We start from the raw sequence: 20,399 nt of genomic DNA, 5'->3' as shown, positions 1-20,399 counted from the left end.
GACAGAGAGAGGGACAGATAGGGGCAGACAGGAAGAGAGATGAGAAGCACCAATTGTTCGTAGTGGCACTTTAGTTGTTCACTGATTGTTTTCTCATATGAGCCTTGACCATGGGGCTACAGCAGACCGAGTAACCCCTTGCTCAAGCCAGCGACCTTGGGTCCAAGCTTTGTTCAAACCAGATGAGCCTGTGCTCTGCATGAAGTCAGTAGCTATGGGTAATCAGGTTGCATGTCTACACAACATCTATGATTATTCTTAAAATGCTAGAAAGTATCGTTTTATTAACTGATGTCATCCCAATAAAGTCAATAAACTTTTTAAAATAAATAAAAAACACAAGAACCACAAAAATATGCAAAAATATAGATAGATCCTGGCAATTAACTACTAAATTAACATTAAGTAAAAAAAGAAAGCCTAAAAAGATTATATAGAGCATGATGCCACTGCTTTGAAAACTAAAACCAGTAAAATAATTTTAAGATTTAAGGGCGGCCCTGGCCGTTTGGCTCAGTGGTAGAGCGTTGGCCTGGCGTGCGGAAGTCCCGGGTTCGATTCCCGGCCAGGGCACACAGGAGAAGCGCCCATCTGCTTCTCCACCCCGGGGCGCTGGGGATGGCTCCTTGGCCTCTGCCCCAGGCACTAGAGTGGCTCTAGTGGGCAATGCCCCGATGGGCAGAGCATCGCCCCCTGGTGGGCGTGCCAGGTGGATCCCGGTCGGGCGCATGCGAGAGTCTGTCTGACTACCTTCCCGTTTCCAGCTTCAGAAAAATAAAAAAAAAAAAAAAAAAAAAAAAAAGATTTAAGGGCTATAAATACAAAAATAAATATCTATTATACAACTAACAAAGTGAGAAATTTCAGATTTAGAATTCAGCAACTTCAGTGGAAAGAGAAAAGCATAAGACTTAGAAGTCCATGGTTGAGACCCTAGACTTACTTTGGTGGTGGGTTTGCAAGCATCTACCTCCTATACTCGGGTTCCTTCAACACACTCCTTTTCATCTGTATTACTTAGATTAATAATGGACATTTCTTATGTTTGTTGGCCATTTGTTTTTTTTAATAAATTGTCCCCTTGTTTATTTTGTCCATTTTTCTACCAGGGTAGTCATCAGAAGTTGTATGTTTTTGTAGTTTTTCCTTTTCTTTACATTCCCTGAGTGACATTTTCTTTTTCCTAAAATGATTCTAATGAAGGCAGAGGGACATTCTAGAACACTCTCAGCATCCTTTTCCAGTGTGGGGATCCCACGACAAACTGCGTTCCTTAGCACTAGAACAAGTGCAGCCTGCCGAAGCCAACGGAGGGAGCTCTTGGCGGGACCAGTACAGTGCACACAAACCTGCAGGTTGGGTGATTGGAGGTCAGAAGTTACCAGAGAGTGGTTGAAATGATACAGAGCAGCAGCGAACTCTTCATCCGATGAACCTGAGAGACAAACGGGAAAACCGATCATTCCAGCAGCTACTTGACATATCACACCACCCTGCATGCAGCCAAACTCCATTAGAAAGAAACATCCTGTTTACTGACCCTTAAGTCCATCTTTGTCCACCTCCTTAATGATACTGGCCAGGGTGGCCATATGGTGTTCTGAAAGAGATATACTCAGATAGTTTCGGATAAAGTTGTTCCGAGAGTTCAGCATGGAAGAGGTAATGAAGTTCAAAATGTTGGAAGCCAGGCCTAAGAACTAAAAAGAACAACAAAAAAGCTTACATAGGTTCAGAAGCCTAGAGCCCCTACAAATCCTGAATTTAAATAGGAAGAAAAATATGCCCATAGGCCTCATGTGCTAAACACAGTAAATTTAAAAATCAGATTTGAAATCACCTACAGCAGTTAAGTTTAATTATGCTAGTCCTTCCTATGAAATTCTACCAGTTACACAAAACAGTGAGCCAGTTTAGTATAACAGACTTCACAACACATTGGATAAAGACAGGGGATTTCTAAACAGACTGACACATATCTTTCCCCTCCAAGGTCCTGTATTTGTCCAGCGCTAGAACATTATTAATACATTTAATTGTGAAGCCTATATTAACATTACAGAATTTCTGGATGTTCTCAATTAAAACTGAATTATTGTATAAATGTTTAAGATTTTATTTATTGATTTTAGAAAGAGAGAAGGGGGGCAGGAAGCATCAACTAAGACGTAGTAGTTGCTTCTCATATGTGCCTTAACTGGGCAAGCCTAGGGTTTTGAACTGGCGACCTCAGCATTCCAGATGGACGCTTTATCCACTGTGCCATCACAATCCAGACCCTTGAATAAACCAGGCTGTACAATAGCAACAATCGTATCTGACTTGTTTGCTGATACAGCTTCAGAACAGGGGCTGACACAGAGTGCAGTGGTACCTTGAGATACAAACAGACCAACATACAAATTTTTAAGATACGAGCTGCAACTCGGTTTGTATTTTTGTTCGAGATCCAAGCAAAATTCCGAGATGCGAGTCATGATTTGGGAAGCTGCTGCTAGTTGGCATTTTGGCACATGGGTCCTGTATTGGCAGTTTGATGTACAAGTTGACTGACTTATGAGCTCAGTTACAGAACAAGTTAAATTTGTATCTCAAGGTACCACTGTACATCATCAATAAATGCTGGTTAGAGGCCCTGGCCGGTTGGCTCAGTGGTAAGAGTGTCGGCCTGGCGTGCGAAGTCCCAGCTTCAATTCCCGGCCAGGGCACACAGGAGAAGCGCCCATCTGCTTCTCTATCCCTCCCCCTCTCCTTCCTCTCTGTCTCTCTCTTCCCCTCATGCAGCCGAGGCTCCATTGGAGCAAAGATGGCCTGGGCGCTGGGGATGGCTCCTTGGCCTCTGCCCCAGGCGCTGGAGTGGCTCTGGTCGCGACAGAGCGACGCCCCGGATGGGCAGAGCATCGCCCCCTGGTGGGTGTGCCGGGTGGATCCCAGTCGGGCGCATGCGGGAGTCTGTCTGACTGCCTCCCCATTTCTAGCTTCAGAAAAATACAAAAAAAAAAAAAAAAAATGCTGGTTAGAAAACCCATCCGCAAGAACTTACTATGTACTAGGCCTATGCTAATGGCTCTTTAATTATTTTTATTTACTCTTTTTTTTTTTTTCTTTACAGGAAGAGAGAGAATCAGAGAGAGGGATAGACAGGGACAGACAGACAGGAATGGAGAAAGATGAGAAGCATCAATCATCAGTCTTTCATTGCAACATCTTAGTTGTTCATTGATTGCTTTCTCATATGTGCCTTGACCGTGGGCCTTCGGCAGACCGAGTAACCCCTTGCTCAAGCCAGCAACCTAGGTCCAAGCTGGTGAGCTTTTCGCTTAAGCCAGATGAGCCCACACTCAAGCTGGCAACCTCCGGGTCTCGAACCTGGGTCCTCCGCATCCCAGTCCGACGCTCTATCCACTGCGCCACCGCCTGGTCAGACGGCTCTTTAATTCTTCACAACACCCTCAAGAGACAGGTACAATCACTCTCTTACAATAAAAGACAAAACTGAGGCAAAGAGAAGCTCAGATTCTTGCCTAAGGTCATAAAGCCAGAAGTGAAAGTAGGATTGAAACTCACTTCTGTTTAATTCCAAAGACTGTGTGACTGCCTGACCAGGTGGTGGCACAGTGGACAGAGCATCAGACTTGGAAGAAGAGGACCCAGATTCAAAACTACGAGGTCGCTGGCTTGAGCATGGGCTCGTCTGGCTTGAGCGCGGGCTCACCAGCTTGAGTGCGGGGTCACTGGCTTGAAGCCCAAGGTCACTGGTTTGAGCAAGGGGTCACTCGGTCTGCTGTAGCGTCCCGGTCAAGGCACATATGAGAAAGCAATCAATGAACAACTGAGGTGCCGCAACAAAGACTAGATGCTTCTCATCTCTCTCCCTTCCTGTCTGTCTCTATCTGTCCCTCTGTCCCTGTCACAAAATTAAAAAAACAGAAAGAAACAAACAAAAAAGACTGTGTTACTAACCCTCAGAGTAACAACACCAAGAATACAAGTTACTTAATCAAGCATAGTCAATAAATACATTTAAATCCTAAGTAAAAATATCTTTAGAAGTTACAGTTTTACATCCTACAAATGTTTTAGTTCAAAGAATCTGCTTTTTGTACCCCTTCAGAAATCCACTCTTACCAACTCTGGATCTTTGCGACTGGCCAAAATGTTGCCCTTCTCTCCAGGGGCTTGCTTACTGGGGCTTTTAACTCTAGGCGAGCTCTCCAGCGGAGGGGGTGGAGGAGGAGGTGGAGGTGCCACTTTCTCTTTACTGGGGGAAATGGTCTCTTCAAACCACTGTCCCAAAATAGGCTCACTGTCATCATCTGAACAGAGAAAAAGAACAAAAATCATATTTTTTTAATGTTAGTATACCTGCTCTTTAAAAACATGAGTAGGTCAAAAGGAACACAAGGATATCCTGATTGTGGTGGTAGTTACACAATTGCATAAATTTGTCAAAACTCATCTATGTTTTTACACCTGAAACCAACATAATATTGTATGTCAACCGTAATTGAAAAAAAATTTTAAGCATTTTTAAAAGCATCTAAATGTGTATATATAAAATGGGAGCATTTTATTTTATGTAAATTTTACCTCAATAAAACTGATATATTTTTTCTTTGTTGTAAACAGATTTTTTTTTTTTTTTCTGAAGCTGGAAACAGGGAGAGATAGTCAGACAGACTCCCACATGTGCCCGACCAGGATCCACCCGGCATGCCCACCAGGGGCGATGCTCTGCCCACCAGGGGGCGATGCTCTGCCCCTCCGGGGCATCGCTCTGCCGCGTCCAGAGCCACTCTAGCGCCTGGAGCAGAGGCCAAGGAGCCATCCCCAGCGCCCAGGCCATCTTTGCTCCAATGGAGCCTTGGCTGCGGGAGGGGAAGAGAGAGACAGAGAGGAAGGAGTGGGGGGCGGGGGTGGAGAAGCAAATGGGCGCTTCTCCTATGTGCCCTGGCCAGGAATCGAACCCAGGTCCCCCGCACGCCAGGCCGACGCTCTACCGCTGAGCCAACCGGCCAGGGCTTAAACTGATATTTTTTAATGGAGCCCAACAAAGGAAGAGAAACAATCTCACTTTATTTTACTGGCAATAAACCAAATATTTTCCAGAACAAATTTTTACTTGCTTATCAACTGTAAACCCTAAGACAAGAATCATGCCTTTTGCAATACTGTACTTGGCTCTCACAGACCTGATTATAAAGAATCTGAAATATTTACTGTTTCCAATTGCTCTCGAAACCAAGGTAGAGGGAATGCTAGTTTTGCCCTGTTGTTCATGACAACAGTCTGGAGTTTCTCTCCCTAAACTTCCCCTGGCCATACAGCTATGACAGCAGCCAAAGCAAACACCTCTCACACTTCTTGTGTTTGTGTGGGAAAGCTCAGAACAGTTCAAAAAATGGGTTACCACGAAAGGCAATCATAACTGTGATGCATACTGATTTTGGAAGAAAAGGACTGTAAAGCAACCCGGGCTCTGCCGGTACTAGTCTTTATCACCCAGTCTTCAAACAGCTCAGTTTTTTTGTTTGGTTGGTTTTTTTGTTTTTGTTTTTTACAGAGACAGAGTCAGAGAGAGGGATAGACAGGGACAGACAGGAACGAAGAGAGATGAGAAGCAGCAATGACATCAATCATTAGTTTTTTGTTGCGACACCTTAGTTGTTCATTGATTGCTTTCTCATATGTGCCTTGACCATGGGCCTTCAGCAGATCGAGTAACCCCTTACTGGAGCCAGCGACCTTGGGTCTAAGCTGGTGAGCTTTTGCTCAAATCAGATGAGCCTGCGCTCAAGCTGGCGACCTCGGGGTCTTGAACCTTGGTCTTCCGCATCCCAGTCCGACGCTCTATCCACTGCGCCACCGCCTGGTCAGGACAGCTCAGCTTTTTAATAACATGTCACCTTTGAGTAAACATAAAACCAAGATCCAGGCTAGGCCACTGAGAGAAATGGTAACAGGAAACTGGAGGAATCACCAGGGAAACTTCCTGCTGCATGCTGTAGGCCATCTCCTGGGAGACAGAATAAACAAGCCTCTACCTTGGCTGCTGTCCTCTTCTGTGCTGCTGAAATCATCCTCGTAGTAGGTGTTTGAGTCAGTAGAGGCGCTGGCATCGCTGCTCATGGAGCCCTTCCTTTGACGCTGCAGCACACATGCCTAGGCAAACAGTGAGCTTTGTGTGAGTGACAATCACAAACTAGAGCCATCCTACTTCATCTCATTCACCACTTGAAAAGTATTCTGTGTGCCTTATCCTTTTTTCTTTCTTTTTTTATTAAGTGAAAAGAGGGAAGATAGTGATACAGACTCCTGCATGCACCCTGACTGGGGTCTACCTGGCAACCCCAGTTTAGGGCTGATGCTCAAATCAACCAAGCTATTTTTAGTGCCTGAGGCTGACAATCTCAAACCAACCAAGCTATCCTCAGCACTCACGGCTGACACTTGAATCAATCAAGCCACTGGCTACAAGAGGGGAAGAGGTAGACAAGGGGAGAAGAAGGGGAAGAAAAAGAGATGGTTGCTTCTCTTGTGTGTCCTGACCAGAAATCGAACCCAGGACATCCATACACCAGGCCAACATTCTATCTACTAAGTCAACTGGCCGGGGTCTTACTCTTTTATCTAAATCCAAGTAGCTCTCCTAATGCCTCCCTTCAGGCCACTCATCACTTTATCCTACAAAAACACTTCAAAACCACAGATACGGACAAGAACTAACAAAGGAGTATTTCCATAGTGTCCTGTATGTTTTTGCTTCAACATGCCAATTGTCACAAATCAAGTAGCCATGTGTACCATGCTAATAATTGACAGCTGATTCAGATGTTTGGAATCAATTATGAATTCCTCTCATCTTTAAAACTACTACCACAGACCTGGTGTTTATAAAGGCCACAGTGTATAGTCAATCTAACTCATTCTGAGGTTATATAAGATCTTCTCAATTACCAATGGCATGATCCCACCCACCTTTCTGTACGAAGTTGACAGTAATGTCAACAACAAGTTCGTCAGTGGGACAGAGTCAATCAGCCGTTGAATCCTCTGTATGGAGGTGCTCTGGGCCATAATGTTCAGGACCGCAGGGGGTCCATCTGTCTCCCAATCCTGAGGTAAATACCAAAAGAGAATTAATGTATGACTTATCAGGAAATAATAACTGGTCTGAGAGCTCACACTAGCTCACCCAGGAGTGGACCGGCCACCAGTGCACCAATTCCCTGAGCACAGTCCCTCACCTTGTGCAGAGCCTCCACTTGCAGGTCTTGAAAGAGGGATGTTAACAGCTTGACAGCATGGTTTGCCAAAATTACTGAGAGCACCCCAAATCCCTGATGCCTACACACAAAAAAGGGAAAACACCAACCTTAAGACAACTCATAATGAATTACAAACTTAAAAACTGGCTCTAGCCATTTTGGGGTCCTAGACCCCTTTCAGAATCTATGGAACTTTCCCCAGGAAAAACAAAGTGCACAAACACACAAAATCTACATGTATTTTCAGAAGTGCACGATTCCCTGAAGCCCACCCACAGGCTTTGGGTTAAGAACTCCAGGACTAGAAGAAATTTCCAAATCTACAAAGTTTTAAATTTTAATCAATTCAAAGCAACTGGGTCATGTGAAGATGCTGACATTTTCCCCCCAGGGGAAAGGGCAAATGCAGTCCCCACTACCACAAATTATGCAGCTGAGTTGCCCACATTTGGAGAAATCGCAAAGGTCAGCACATCAGGAGTGCAATGCATGAGCCTCGCCCTGGGAAAACCATCTGCGTGATCATAGTATCTCCCCTGCCAGGTACGTATTAAAGATGCTGACAGAAGAATGGCAGAATGTTTAACAATTCGAGTGGTTCTTCTTTTTCTTTCATATGGTTTGTAGCTTATTGATAGATATGTGTATTCCAAACTGCCCTCTTGATGTTCTGCTTATCTGTCAGACCTCACCCTTACTGGACTATCGCCCCTGAGACTGAGGAATTCCAAAAAGCTGACAAGCCGCCCCAAGGAGGGGCTCCGGACATACCAGGATTTTTGATTCAACACCCACATGCTCGAAGCCCCCCAAGGAGGAGCATTACGGACATACCAGGACTTTTGCCTCAGTATCCCCTCAGGCTCTCCCAAACACTATATAACTCGCCCCTAGTCTGTAACCCGGTGCACTTCTCCTGGAGGAGTGCCCTGGCAGGTCTTTCTCCTCTAATAAAGCCTGCACATCTGGTGACGGAGTGCCCTCTCATTCTTACACTTATAAAATGCACGTGTACTCTTTTTAATCTCAAGAAACAGCCATTTTTAAAAGGTAACTGTTACTTCTAAGATAGGCACTTTCTGGTATTCTCCCATTTCCCTTTACAAGGGACAAGAGTAAAGATAAACTCACAATATCACAAACTGCTCTTCTCTCTGGAATGCATTTACCTCCCTCCTCTGCCTACTATCTACTGTCACACGCTGCTGACCAACAGGGATAGGATCTGAGAAATGCAATTTCATTGTTGTAAGACCGTTACAGAGTGCACTTACACAAATGTAGATGATACAGACTACAACACACCGAGGCTACGTGGTACACCACTGTTATATACGCAGTCTGTTGTCCCAAATATTCTTATGCACTGCACGACTGTACTGCCCACCGTCTCAACGCTTATTTCAGAACACTTGCTCAGAACCCTACCTTGACTTTTAAGACCAAAGTCAAATGTTCCTATTACAATGCACTTTAGATACAATTTAACATATATTTGCATGACTATCAACTTTATGTCTCTTGGAAATAACATCTATTTCTTGCTCATCAAAGAATTCCAGACTAACACAGATCCTGGGGCCGAAGAAGTAATCAGTGAGAAACTTTTAGAATGAGATTCAGATTTTGACTTCCTCCTTGAATCCCATACTCAAACACTCTGCTGCCTCCTCACCATCTCACATAGAAGTCGGACAGTCATCTCAAACTCAGTATGGCCAAGATTAGATTTCTTAGTTCTTCCCCTTCCTGCTTCCCAGTGAACTCCTAGCTGGTGTTCCTTAGCTCAGTAAATTACACAACCCAGTTTTTCTCATGCCAAAAAATTCTGATGTCACATTTTTTACTATCAATATATAAGCCTTGAGGGGAGGGGAGAGGCTTAAAGAGAAACAAAATATAGGGTGACAGAGGTTGATTTATTTGACTTTGGGTGATGGGTATACAGCATAATCGACTGTCTAAATGATGTGGAGATGTTTTCTCTAAATCTATGTACTCTGGTTGACCAATGTCACCCTGTTAAATTTGTCTAAATTAAAAAAAAAACAACAAAAAAAAAACATCTATGCCACCAGCAAATCTCACCAGCTATCCCTTCAGTGCACAACAGTTTGACCTCTCCTCTGCCTTTACAACCACCACTCTCTTCCAAGGCTCCTTCCTCTCTCACCTGGCATCATGCATTAGCTTCCTGTTTTGCCTCCTTCCTGTCCAATAACCCTGCAGTCTCTTCTCCACATAGAGCTGGATTCTCAAATTACAAATGAAGCAGATCATACCACTCCCCTGTTGAAAACCTCCTACACCTACAGATTACACCTGGCCCTACGTGATCTGGTCCTAGCTACCACTCTCCCTCCTCAATTGCTCCACTCTAACCATACTGCACTTGTTGAGCCTGAAAAGTGCCAAACCATACGTCCACCTCCAAACCTGCATAACTCTACCCCAAGTACCGGCATGGCTCACTCTGTCACGTCACATGTGTGCTCTGCATCTTGTCTTCAAAGCTCTTTCCTGACTGTTCTAACTAAAGCAACAGCACGTCACTCTCTAGTCCCTTGCTCTGGCTTATTTTTCCTCACAACACTCATGTAAAGTAATCTATTACGAACTTAGGAAACTTGTTCACTGTCATTCCAGTTAAAAAATAAACTCCATAAAGCAAGGACACTGATTGGGCAACAGAGCCCAGCACACAGCTGGAACCCAGGGAATAGATAAAATGCAGAAACACCTGGGCTTAGAGAACAAAACCTCGACCAGCACAGAAGTCCTCCCTTTCACTTCCTTCTAGCAAGTAGGGTCTAATGCCCAGATTTCATCAAAACAGTAGCAAATGTTTTAAGAAGCAAGCCAGGAAGGCCTGAAAGAATCCCCACTTCAGAGGTACAAATTCTGATGTCATATTTTGAGTAATCACCTCCAAATCAACCAAGCCCATTATACAAAAGTATTTTTTTCCTGATTTGAACGTCATAAAAATCCTAAAATATTTTATATATATTATACAGATATTTTCCCCTTCTTACAGATGAGGAAACAAAATCAGAGATAATGAGTGAATTATCCAAAATCACACCAGCTATGATGTAGACAGAACACTTAATCACACAATCTCAAGCTTTCCCCCGATGCAGAGATGAGGAGAATTAAACCAGCCCCACCGAGGGAACATGTCAGGGAAACAAAGCAAAGTGAGCGGCAGTCAGGTGGACACGTACCCCTTTCCAGGCCCCAGCTTAGGGGAGCCCACGCCCTCTTTCGTACGAGCAAGGATGTCTCTGACTCGGAGCGCAGCCAGTGGGTCTTTCTCCTTCCCCTTATCGGCCAAGGCGGTAGGACTGAGGTTCAATATGAGGAAAAGGCTGTTTAACAAGCACCAGGCACCCAGCAACTGGAAGTTCTGATAGTGCTGTTGAAAAAGGCACAAGACACCCCTGAAACTAATATAATACTGATGGTCAACTATAATTGAAAAATAAAAAAAGAAAAACACACAAAAGAAAAATATGAACCCAGACATCTCATAGGCTACAGGATAAGAACACATCCCAGAGGCTACGAGACTGGAACATAGCAGAAACATGCTCCTTACCTCACCACCAGCCCGGCGAGAACTGCAGATTGCTTGTCCAATCATGTCATAGATTTCAAGCTGTCCAATATCAAACATACGCAAAAATCTGAGCAAGTGGATACATTTCCTTATATGCTAAATTCCACCTAAATTAATTTAGCTTCACGAGTTAAATATCCTCAAGTCACTTTCCAAAAACACAATTCCATCACACCTTCCTTCATGATCTCGTGGCACTGGCTCCCTCTTTCCGTTCACTCGGAGCTGTGCCCTCCACCTAATCTAAAGCAGCACCCCAGGCCCAGCACAGCCAGATCATCTCCCCTCATTTATTAGTCCTATCCGCTCACCACCACCTGAAATTATCTTGTGCAGCGCATGTCTCCACCAAAAGTACACTGACCCGCGGTAAGCCCTCAGATACATATGGCAGTGCTTTCTGCAGGTCACTCAGTCTGCCAAACAAACCGAGTGCCTACCTCTCAGACCTACTACCCAAGGGAGAGAGGTGTGGAGAGCACTCCATGTCCTTGTGGAACTGGTCACCTCTCCTCATTGGAACCCTCAAGGTACCCGCAACCCCAGGGGCCGGACTTACACACTTCTGGACAATCGTCGCCGCATCGCTCTCATAGTCTTCTTCTTTGGAGCTCGTGGACCCTGTGCGCACTTGCTGAGTGCTGCCCACGTGAAGGATGGCCATACAGGTTGCCACACTCACACCTGGAAAACAAAGATGCACAGATTCTAATCATGGCATGGTCCCAAGAATCCACCAAAACAAACAAAAACACAACCCACTCACAAGTCAGTCAATGATTTGATTACTGAAAGTAAATTCCTTAAGAATAAGACTAAACACAGTCCTACCATAAGGTTCAGCATCATTTTCTATTACCTAAATGAGCTGAAAACTTCTGTCCATACAAAAACTGGCACATGAATGTTTATAGCAGCTTTATTCATAACTGCCAAAAAATAGAAGCAATCAAGATATCCTTCAGAAGGTGAATAGATAAACAAACTGTGCTACCCATACAAGGAATATCAGTCAGCAGTAAAAGAGATGAGCTATCAAGTCACAAGAAGGCATGGAGGAAACTTAAATGCACAGTCTAAGCAAAAACAAACAAACAAATGCCAGTCCAAATAAACTATATATGATATAGTTGAGTCTAACTATAATATTCTGGAAAAGGTAAAACTAGGACAACAGTAAACACATCAGTGGTTACTAGAGGTTAGGGATGGGGAGAGGCATTACTAGGTGGAAAATGGGGCATTTTTAGGGCAGTGAAACTATTCTGTACGACACAATGATAACAGACACAGAATATTACACATCAGTGCAAATACACTAACTGGTCAGTGGATAGAGTGTCAACCTGGGACGCTGAGGTCCCAGGTTTGAAACCCTAAGGTTGCTAACTTGAGCACAAGCTCATTTGGCTTGAGCGTGGGATCAGACATGACCCCATGGTTGCTGGCTTGAGCCCAAGGTCACTGGCTTGAGAAAGGGGTCACTGGTTCGGCTGGAACCCCCTGGTCAAGGCACATATGAGAAAGTAATCATTAAACAACTAAAATGAAGCAACTATGAATTGATGTTTCTCATCTCTCTCCTTTCCTGTCTCTCTCTCTCTAAAAAAATCAAAAGAAAAAGAAAAAAACAACAACACATAACTGTACAACACAAAGAGAGCACACTAATTTAAACTATGAACTTCAGTTAATAATATATCAATAATAGTTCATCAATTACAACAAATGTATCGTATTAATGCACTATGTTAATAAGGGAAACTGTGTATGGGGAAGGGAAGGGAGAACTTAGTTTCTACTCCTATGGAACTCTGTACAATACGCTCACTTTTTCTGTAAATTTAAAAATGCTTTAAAAATAAAATCTATGGCCTGACCAGCTGGTGGCGCAGTGGATAGAGCGTCGGACTGGGATGCGGAAGTACCCAGGTTCGAGACTCCGAGGTCGCGCGCGGGCTCATCTGGCTTGAGCAAAGAGCTCACCAGCTTGGACCCAAGGTCGCTGGCTCCAGCAAGGGGTTACTCGGTCTGCTGAAGGCCCACGGTCAAGGCACATGTGAGAAAGCAATCAATGAACAACTAAGAAGTCGCAACGCGCAACGAGAAACTGATGATTGATGCTTCTCATCTCTCTCTGTTCCTGTCTGTCTGTCCCTGTCTATCTCTGCCTCTGTAAAAAAAAAATAAAAATAAAAAAATAAAAAAAATCTATGATCCTGGCCAGTTTGTTCAGCGGTAGAGCATCAGCCAGGCATGTGGAAGTCCCGGGTTTGATTCCCGGCCAGGGCACACAGGAGAAGCGCCCATTTGCTTCTCCCCCCCTCCCCCCCTCCTTCCTCTCTGTCTCTCTCTTCCTCTCCCACAGCCGGGGCTCCATTGGAGCAAAGTTGGCCCAGGCCCTGAGGATGGCTCTATGGCCTCTGCCACAGGCGCTAAAATGGCTCTGGATGCAACAGAGCATCGCCCCCTGGTGGGCATGCCAGGTGGATCCTGGTCGGGCTCATGCAGGAGTCTGTCTGCCTCCCCGTTTCCAACTTCAGAAAAATACAAAAAAAATAAATTCCTTGAAAATTGAAATAAACCCCAAATTAAAAAATTCAAAGGTCAAAGATGGAGCACTAGGAAATAAACATTGGAAATGGGCTTGGAAAAAGTGCATGGTCACATGCACCCTTAGCTCCCTACTCCTATTGCTGCTGCCCTAGCTCAGGCAGTCAGTGCATCCTCACCTGAGCGACTGCAAATGCCTCCTAACACAGCTTCCTGCCTCCTCCACTCCCCCACACCAGAACACCCTGCACACTGCTGCTGAAAGTTCTTCCTAAAACACAGCTAGGATCATATCACACTTCAGAATTTTTAATGGTCTCTACTGTCTATGGACGTGGCTCAAATGACTTAGACCACATGATTTCTAAGTTCTTCATGATTGGAGCCAACTTTCTTTGCAGCTGTAACCCTCACTAATAGGTGCATGCATGCATGTGCACACACGCACACCAGAATGTTTCCATAATTCTAGAATACTTTTGGTCCTGCTTTTGCCTCTGACTAGGGGTAGCCAAGCTAAAATCCTGCCTGCTCTATAAGATGCATCCACAGAACTCAGTGTCTTCATAACAATTGCCTTCCCTATAGAACATGCCTCTATCTTTAGATTCCTATCTACACGGAGATACTCAAAATAAACTGTTCAAAGAATGTAGGCAGGTGATCAGCGTCAGTCATTTCTTGGTGACCCCAAGGTCAGGTTTCCAAACTGTTCAAATCCTCAGTTACTGAACTAAGTAAACACCAGAAATTGTTCTACCTTCTAAGACATCCCAGGACTATAATACTTAAAATCAAGGGTTAAAAAGTCATGGTAACAATAACTCAAGAGGAGAAGCACCAGCTGTCAGGTCCCACCTCCACGGCAGCATGACCAATAGGAAGAAAGGAGATTGCGGAAGCATGAAGAATAACACTCGTCGCCCTGGCTGGTTGGCTCAGCGGTAGAGTGTCGGCGTGGCGTGCGGGGGACCCAGGTTCGATTCCCGGCCAGTGCACATAGGAGAAGTGCCCATTTGCTTCTCCACCCCCCCCCCCCCTTCCTCTCTGTCTCTCTCTTCCCCTCCCGCAGCTAAGGCTCCATTGGAGCAAAGATGGCCCGGGCACTGGGGATGGCTCCTTGGCCTCTGCCCCAGGCGCTAGAGTGGCTCTGGTAGCGGCAGAGTGACGCCCCGGAGGGGCAGAGCATCGCCCCTGATGGGCGTGCCAGGTGGATCCCGGTCAGGCGCATGCGGGAGTCTGTCTGACTGTCTCTCCCCGTTTCCAGCTTCAGAAAAATACAAAAAAAAAAAAAAAAAGAATAACACTCGTCATATTTATCAACAGAAACAGATACCACTGGTCCTATGGAGCCATCCTCAGATCTGCTCCCACAGGAACTCGTCTCCCTTCTCTGTGTGCCCCTGATATACAAGAGCTCTCTTATTGACTTAGGCATCTCCTGTTTTATATAATACTGTGTCCCACCTGCTCTCCATGCTCAGGGTGTGGGCTCCTTGAGAGCAGGGGTCGCATATTATTCACCTCAGTATCAAGAGCACTTGGCATTTTGCTCTTCATACAGTAGAGACACTAACTAACTGCACGCACTATGAAATCAGATATGTACATAACACAATGTCAGCTGTTGAACAACAGGACAACTGACAAGATTCCTGCTGAGACCCCATTTCACCTAGAAAGCATATTAGATGACCCTTGGGGAAGGGAGTAGAAAAGGTAAGGGGGGAGAGTGTACTCAGGAGCTGCTCATGGTCTCTGGAAAGTATATTTGTGCTTGACTGAGACAATGAGACCAGACATAACAACTTCTCACCTGCATATAGACAACTTAGGCTGAGGACTGTCACATCTTGCAGACGAGAAGGATTGAGAGGTTCCAACACAGGTAGAGAAAGGGTATCCAATGCCATGGTTACATCGATCACCAGGGAATGAAAGCTGAAACATAACAGGGAATATGAATGAAGTATCTCTTTGAATCACTTGCTTCTATAATTTGAAAGCAGAGATTCTGAATATAGCATTCGAATGTGAAGTGCATATCCACTGGAGCATCTTACCCATTGCGAACAGCAGTGGCATCTGCAACTGTTGCGGGCATGATGAAGAAGGAATTGGCCAGCACTGCATCCTGAAACCGATTGATGTAGCGCAGGAAATATGGCAGGTTCAAACAGACACGCAGTAGTTTCTCTGAGCCACCTGAATTAATGAAAAGGCTCAAACTTACAAACAAGCTTCTGTTTGCTGTTTCTTTTCCACTTAAGGAATTTCTGAAAGCAGAGGAACCAGCTTTCTGACAACAATTAAGAGTCTTACCAAGCTCCTGAAGACTAGCCACGTTCTGAGCTATGAATACGTTCTTGGTTTTGACAGCAGAGGCTTGATCTGTGGATGACTGCTCATCACTCTCTCCTTCCACCTGCAGAAAAACACAGGAGGGGAAAGGCCTGTCAAGACACTATTGTCTGCTGAATTGCTGTACTGTGGTTCAAAGCCAAACCGAAAGTCCAAACGAAGTAGCAACTCCGAAGACACTCTTCATATTCCCCACACAATGAGGGCAGGTTCTGCTAATGTTGGGGAGAATACAAGTTATCTTCCCAAAGGAGGGAGAAAATATACAGCTTTAAAAAACATATATCCTGCCTGACCAGGTGGTGGCGCAGTGGATAGAGTGTCTGACTGGGATGCAGAGGACCCAGGCCTGAGACCCGAAGTCGCCAGCTTGAGCGCAGGCTCATCTGGTTTGAGCAAAGCTCACCAACTTGGACCCAAAGTCGCTGCATTGAGCAAGGGGTCACTCAGTCTGCTATAGCCCCATGGTCAAGGCACACATGAGAAAGCAATCAATGAACAACTAAGGTGCCGCAAAGAAGAATTGATGTTTCTCATCTCTCTCCGTTCCTGTCTGTCTATCCCTATCTATCCCTCTCTCTGACTCTCTCTGTCACTGTGACAGAATAAATAAAATTTTAAATCAATAAGTTTAAAATAAATAAATAAAAATAAAAAATACAGGTATATATCCTACAACTACTACAGAGTAATGCTTTAACTGAAAACATGCTCTGCACATTTTTCTGTTTTTTTTTTTACAGACACAGGAGAGAGTCAGAGAGAGGGATAGACAGGGACAGACACACAGAAACAGAGAGAGATGAGAAGCATCAATCATCAATTTTCCGTTGCGACACCTTAGTTGTTCATTGATTGCTTTCTCATATGTGTCTTGACCGTTGGCCTTCAGCAGACTGAGTAACCCCTTGCTCAAGCCAGCAACCTTGGGTCCAAGCTGGGTGAGCTTTGCTCAAACCAGATGAGCCGGCGCTCAAGCTGGCGACCTCAGGGTCTCGAACCTGGGTCCTCGGCATCCCAGTCTGACACTCCATCTGCTGCGCCACCGCCTGGTCAGGCTCTGTACATTTGTTTATTTACATTGAGAAATGTTAGAAAATGCTCATCAAAATGGTAATAACTGCCTGACCTGTGGTGGCGCAGTGGATAAAGCGTTGACCTGTAACACTGAGGTCACCGGTTCAAAACCCTGGGCTTGCCCGGTCGAGGCATATATGGGAGTTGATGCTTCCTGCTCTTCCCCCCTTTCTCTCTCTCTCTCTCATTCTCTCTCTCCTCTCTAAAAAAAAAAAAAAAGCCCTGGCCGGTTGGCTCAGCGGTAGAGCGTCGGCCTAGCGTGCAGAGGACCCGGGTTCGATTCCCGGCCAGGGCACACAGGAGAAGTACCCATTTGCTTCTCCACCCCTCCCCCACGCTTTCCTCTCTGTCTCTCTCTTCCCCTCCCGCAGCCAAGGCTCCATTGGAGCAAAGATGGCCCGGGTGCTGGGGATGGCTCTGTGGCCTCTGCCTCAGGCGCTAGAGTGGCTCTGGTCGCAACATGGCGACGCCCAGGATGGGCAGAGCGTCGCCCCATGGTGGGCGTGCCGGGTGGATCCCGGTCGGGCGCATGCGGGAGTCTGTCTGACTGTCTCTCCCTGTTTCCAGCTTCAGAAAAAATGGAAAAAAAGAAAAAAAAAGAATAAATAAATAAAAAATTTTTAAAAAAAGTAATAACTATGATCAGAAGGAATCGAGGTGAGTTTTACCTATTTTGTTTTTTGGCTTATATTCTTCAATTTTTTTATATCACAAATATAAAATACATTTGTTACTTTATCTTTTTTTTGTATTAGCACCTTAAAATCTCACGGGGAGGAGGACATTTGGCTGAAGTAACTCACCGGAGTCTGTGGGCCTGTGGGCGGTGATGATATAGTTCTAGGGTTGAAAACTGATGTCAGCTGGTTCAAAAAATTCATCTGTACCTCCTTCTGCCTCAGCTCTGGGCTTACTGGCGAGGCCAGCTCTTTCTGATCTTCCACTGTAAATACAGTACACAAGCAAAAGGCGGATGAGAGGAGTGCCCCTAGAAAGCAAAACAGGAAAAAGCTGGTCAGAGAAGTGGCCAAGTAAGTGGGACAGCAAAGGAACACGCACCGTCCGAGAGTGTCTTCACTGTTTGTGGCAGCTTGGCCGATTTCATCATCGCTGTAAACGTGATAATTTCAGTTCTGTCTAGGCGGCTACAGCCAGTGCACAGGCCCTTGATGAGGAGTATCAAATGTTTCTGAAAAGAAACCAATTCAAATGTCTTTTAAAAGATTCTACTCTTTTGAGACTTCTAACTGGCATAGGACCAAATTTAGGTTCCAACCAAGAACCGTCATCCTCAGAAAAAATAAAGCAGAAAGCTAGTGGTCCCCTGACCACATCTGACTTGCAGGTTTGTCTTACTCATCTCTCACAATGCTGGTTTTTAATTTGAAGTTAATGCTAACTTTCTAAAACGTAAAAGGTTTAACATACACATCCAGATTTCTTATCTCTCTCAATAATTCCCAAGATACAGCCACGAGCCTTTGAGCCTCCGCTGCTGCATGGCAACAGCAAGCTGGAGCCGGTGGCTGGCCCTTCACAGCTGGGTCGCACACCCATCTCGACCAGCACTCTTATTCATTTTATGTTACTTGCCTGGCCTGCTGGCACGTAACTGGAATCCTTAAAAAAGCCTCTGCAGCCCTCTGCACCAGAGATTGGGAAACCACAGCCCCAATTCAGCCCACTGCCTTTTTTGTAAGTACAGTTTCCTGGACCACAGCTGTGCTCATTCATTTACATCCTGTCTGTGGCTGCTTCCACACCACAAAGGCAGAGCTTGGAAAGGCAGAGACTAGCTGCAATGGGGACTGGATGGTCAGCACATTATTTTCTAGCTGGCCTGTTACAAAACAAGTTTGCCAGCCCGTGCTCTTTGCCACACCCCTTCTTCACCATTCCACAAGTCAGTCACAATCCTACCTCAAAATGCGTCAGAGATGGGCCCATCACTCTCACCTGGGACACAGCACAAGCCTCGTCTGGATTCTCCAGACGTAGGAGAGAAAACTCAATCAGGACTTTACAGGCTGCCGCTACGGACTGAAGTTGGTTCCGGGGAACTGAGAAAGAAACAGAAACAAGCGTTCTTTAACCTCAAATGTCTAGAACTCATTTCCAGCTCAAAGTCAATATAGCAAATGAAACATGTATTGAGCTCCATATCTCCAACATCTACAATATTTCCATGATATAATAATTATTCAGAACCAACAACCCAAGAGGGCAAACAAAGGCAGCTTGGCACTGATAACCATCAATTGCTTATAAATCAATTTATCTTATATTTACTAGAAATTAAGATAATTATAATAAGAACTATATCACTGTAAGTACCAAGAACTTCAAATATATTAACTCAATCCTTAAACCAATGCTATGAGGTTAGTATTGATATTATCGTTATCTGCTCTCCTTCCTTTTTCTTTCTTTCTTTTTTTTTAATAGATAACCACAGAGAGGTTAAATGGCTTGCCCAAAGACACACAGCTAGAGTCAGATTCAGGAAGTCAGGCTCTAGAGTTTACACCTTTAACCACTAGCATATACTACCTCTTTTTTCCCCATAGATTGTAAATGCCTTTTTGCAAGGGGCTTCCTATACAGTTTGTTCAAGCTAAAAGTAATTCTTTCACCAGTAGACAGTGGCCATAATAAACAGCACTGGACGGTGAAAGATTACTCAGCAACCCTATAGTTTCCTTTCATTTTACTTGCATAGAAACTATATATTTAAGGCCCAGCCGGCTCAGTGGATGGAGAGTTGCCCAGCATGTGGACATTCCAGGTTCAATCCCAGTCAGGGCACACATCAAAAGCGACCATCTGCTTCTCTGCCCTTCCCTCTCCCCCTTTCTCTCTCTTCCCTTCTCGCTGGCCCTGGGTGCTGAGGATAGCTCAGTTGACTCAGGCATTGGCCCCAGACGGGGTTGCTGGGTGGATCCTAGCTAAGGCACATGCAGGTGTCTATCTCCCCTCCTCTGGGAGGGAGGAAGGGAGGGAAGCAAACAGCCTTGATTGACCAGGCAGCTTATTTGGTTTGAGTGTTGTCCTGATACACAAAGGTTGTAGGTTCGATCCCCAGTCAGGGCACATATAAGAATCAAACAATGAATGCATAAATAAGTGGGACAACAAATCAATGTTTCTCTTTCTCTCTCTCTTCCCCTCAATCAATAAAAAAAAGTTTGTTGGAAACTATTTAACTAAACAAATCATTAAAATTTTTCAGAACTATGTGTTAGGATTTAAAAAATAAAATAAAATCTAAGCCCTGGCCAGATAGCTCCAATGGTTAGAGTGTCGTCCTGAAGCACACAGGTTGCAGGTTCGGTCCCTGGTCAGGGCACATACAGGAACAGATCAATATTCCTGTCTCTCTCTCTTTCTCTGTCACCCTTCCTCTCTCTCTAAAATCAATAATTTAAAAAAAAACCTGAAAATGAAAAACTTCAGAAATAGTGGGAAATATGGGGTTGGTCAATTTTTGAGTAGAAAAATTTAAAAGATGGGAAATTAAA

At 44.8% G+C, this 20,399-nt stretch overlaps 1 protein-coding gene and 1 non-coding gene across 5 annotated transcripts in view; both read right to left on the bottom strand.

Annotated features, from left to right (window-relative positions):
- The window catches only part of UBR4 (ubiquitin protein ligase E3 component n-recognin 4), a 130,718-nt gene that overhangs the window by 100,783 nt on the left and 9,536 nt on the right, over nucleotides 1–20,399 (bottom strand). For all 4 annotated transcript variants that reach the window (XM_066270272.1, XM_066270271.1, XM_066270270.1 and 1 more), the window contains exons 3-17: nucleotides 18,838–18,941; nucleotides 17,941–18,070; nucleotides 17,685–17,824; nucleotides 15,766–15,868; nucleotides 15,507–15,648; nucleotides 15,260–15,384; nucleotides 11,450–11,574; nucleotides 10,870–10,929; nucleotides 10,496–10,686; nucleotides 7,248–7,347; nucleotides 6,979–7,116; nucleotides 6,045–6,162; nucleotides 4,129–4,316; nucleotides 1,541–1,700; nucleotides 1,350–1,435 (exon numbers count right to left, since the gene is read on the bottom strand). In XM_066270272.1, coding sequence (XP_066126369.1) covers nucleotides 1,350–1,435; nucleotides 1,541–1,700; nucleotides 4,129–4,316; nucleotides 6,045–6,162; nucleotides 6,979–7,116; nucleotides 7,248–7,347; nucleotides 10,496–10,686; nucleotides 10,870–10,929; nucleotides 11,450–11,574; nucleotides 15,260–15,384; nucleotides 15,507–15,648; nucleotides 15,766–15,868; nucleotides 17,685–17,824; nucleotides 17,941–18,070; nucleotides 18,838–18,941 — 1,910 coding nt within the window. The remainder of the gene's footprint in view (nucleotides 1–1,349; nucleotides 1,436–1,540; nucleotides 1,701–4,128; nucleotides 4,317–6,044; nucleotides 6,163–6,978; nucleotides 7,117–7,247; nucleotides 7,348–10,495; nucleotides 10,687–10,869; nucleotides 10,930–11,449; nucleotides 11,575–15,259; nucleotides 15,385–15,506; nucleotides 15,649–15,765; nucleotides 15,869–17,684; nucleotides 17,825–17,940; nucleotides 18,071–18,837; nucleotides 18,942–20,399) is intronic.
- On the bottom strand, nucleotides 7,657–7,819 carry LOC136332488 (U1 spliceosomal RNA). Its single transcript, XR_010730744.1, has one exon. It is a non-coding gene; the product is annotated as a U1 spliceosomal RNA (small nuclear RNA).

Source organism: Saccopteryx bilineata, chromosome 3 (genome assembly GCF_036850765.1).
Source record: "Saccopteryx bilineata isolate mSacBil1 chromosome 3, mSacBil1_pri_phased_curated, whole genome shotgun sequence".
Lineage (NCBI taxonomy): Eukaryota > Metazoa > Chordata > Mammalia > Chiroptera > Emballonuridae > Saccopteryx > Saccopteryx bilineata.
The sequence above is the reverse complement of the archived record's forward strand: the minus strand, read 5'-3'. Positions and strand labels throughout refer to the sequence as shown.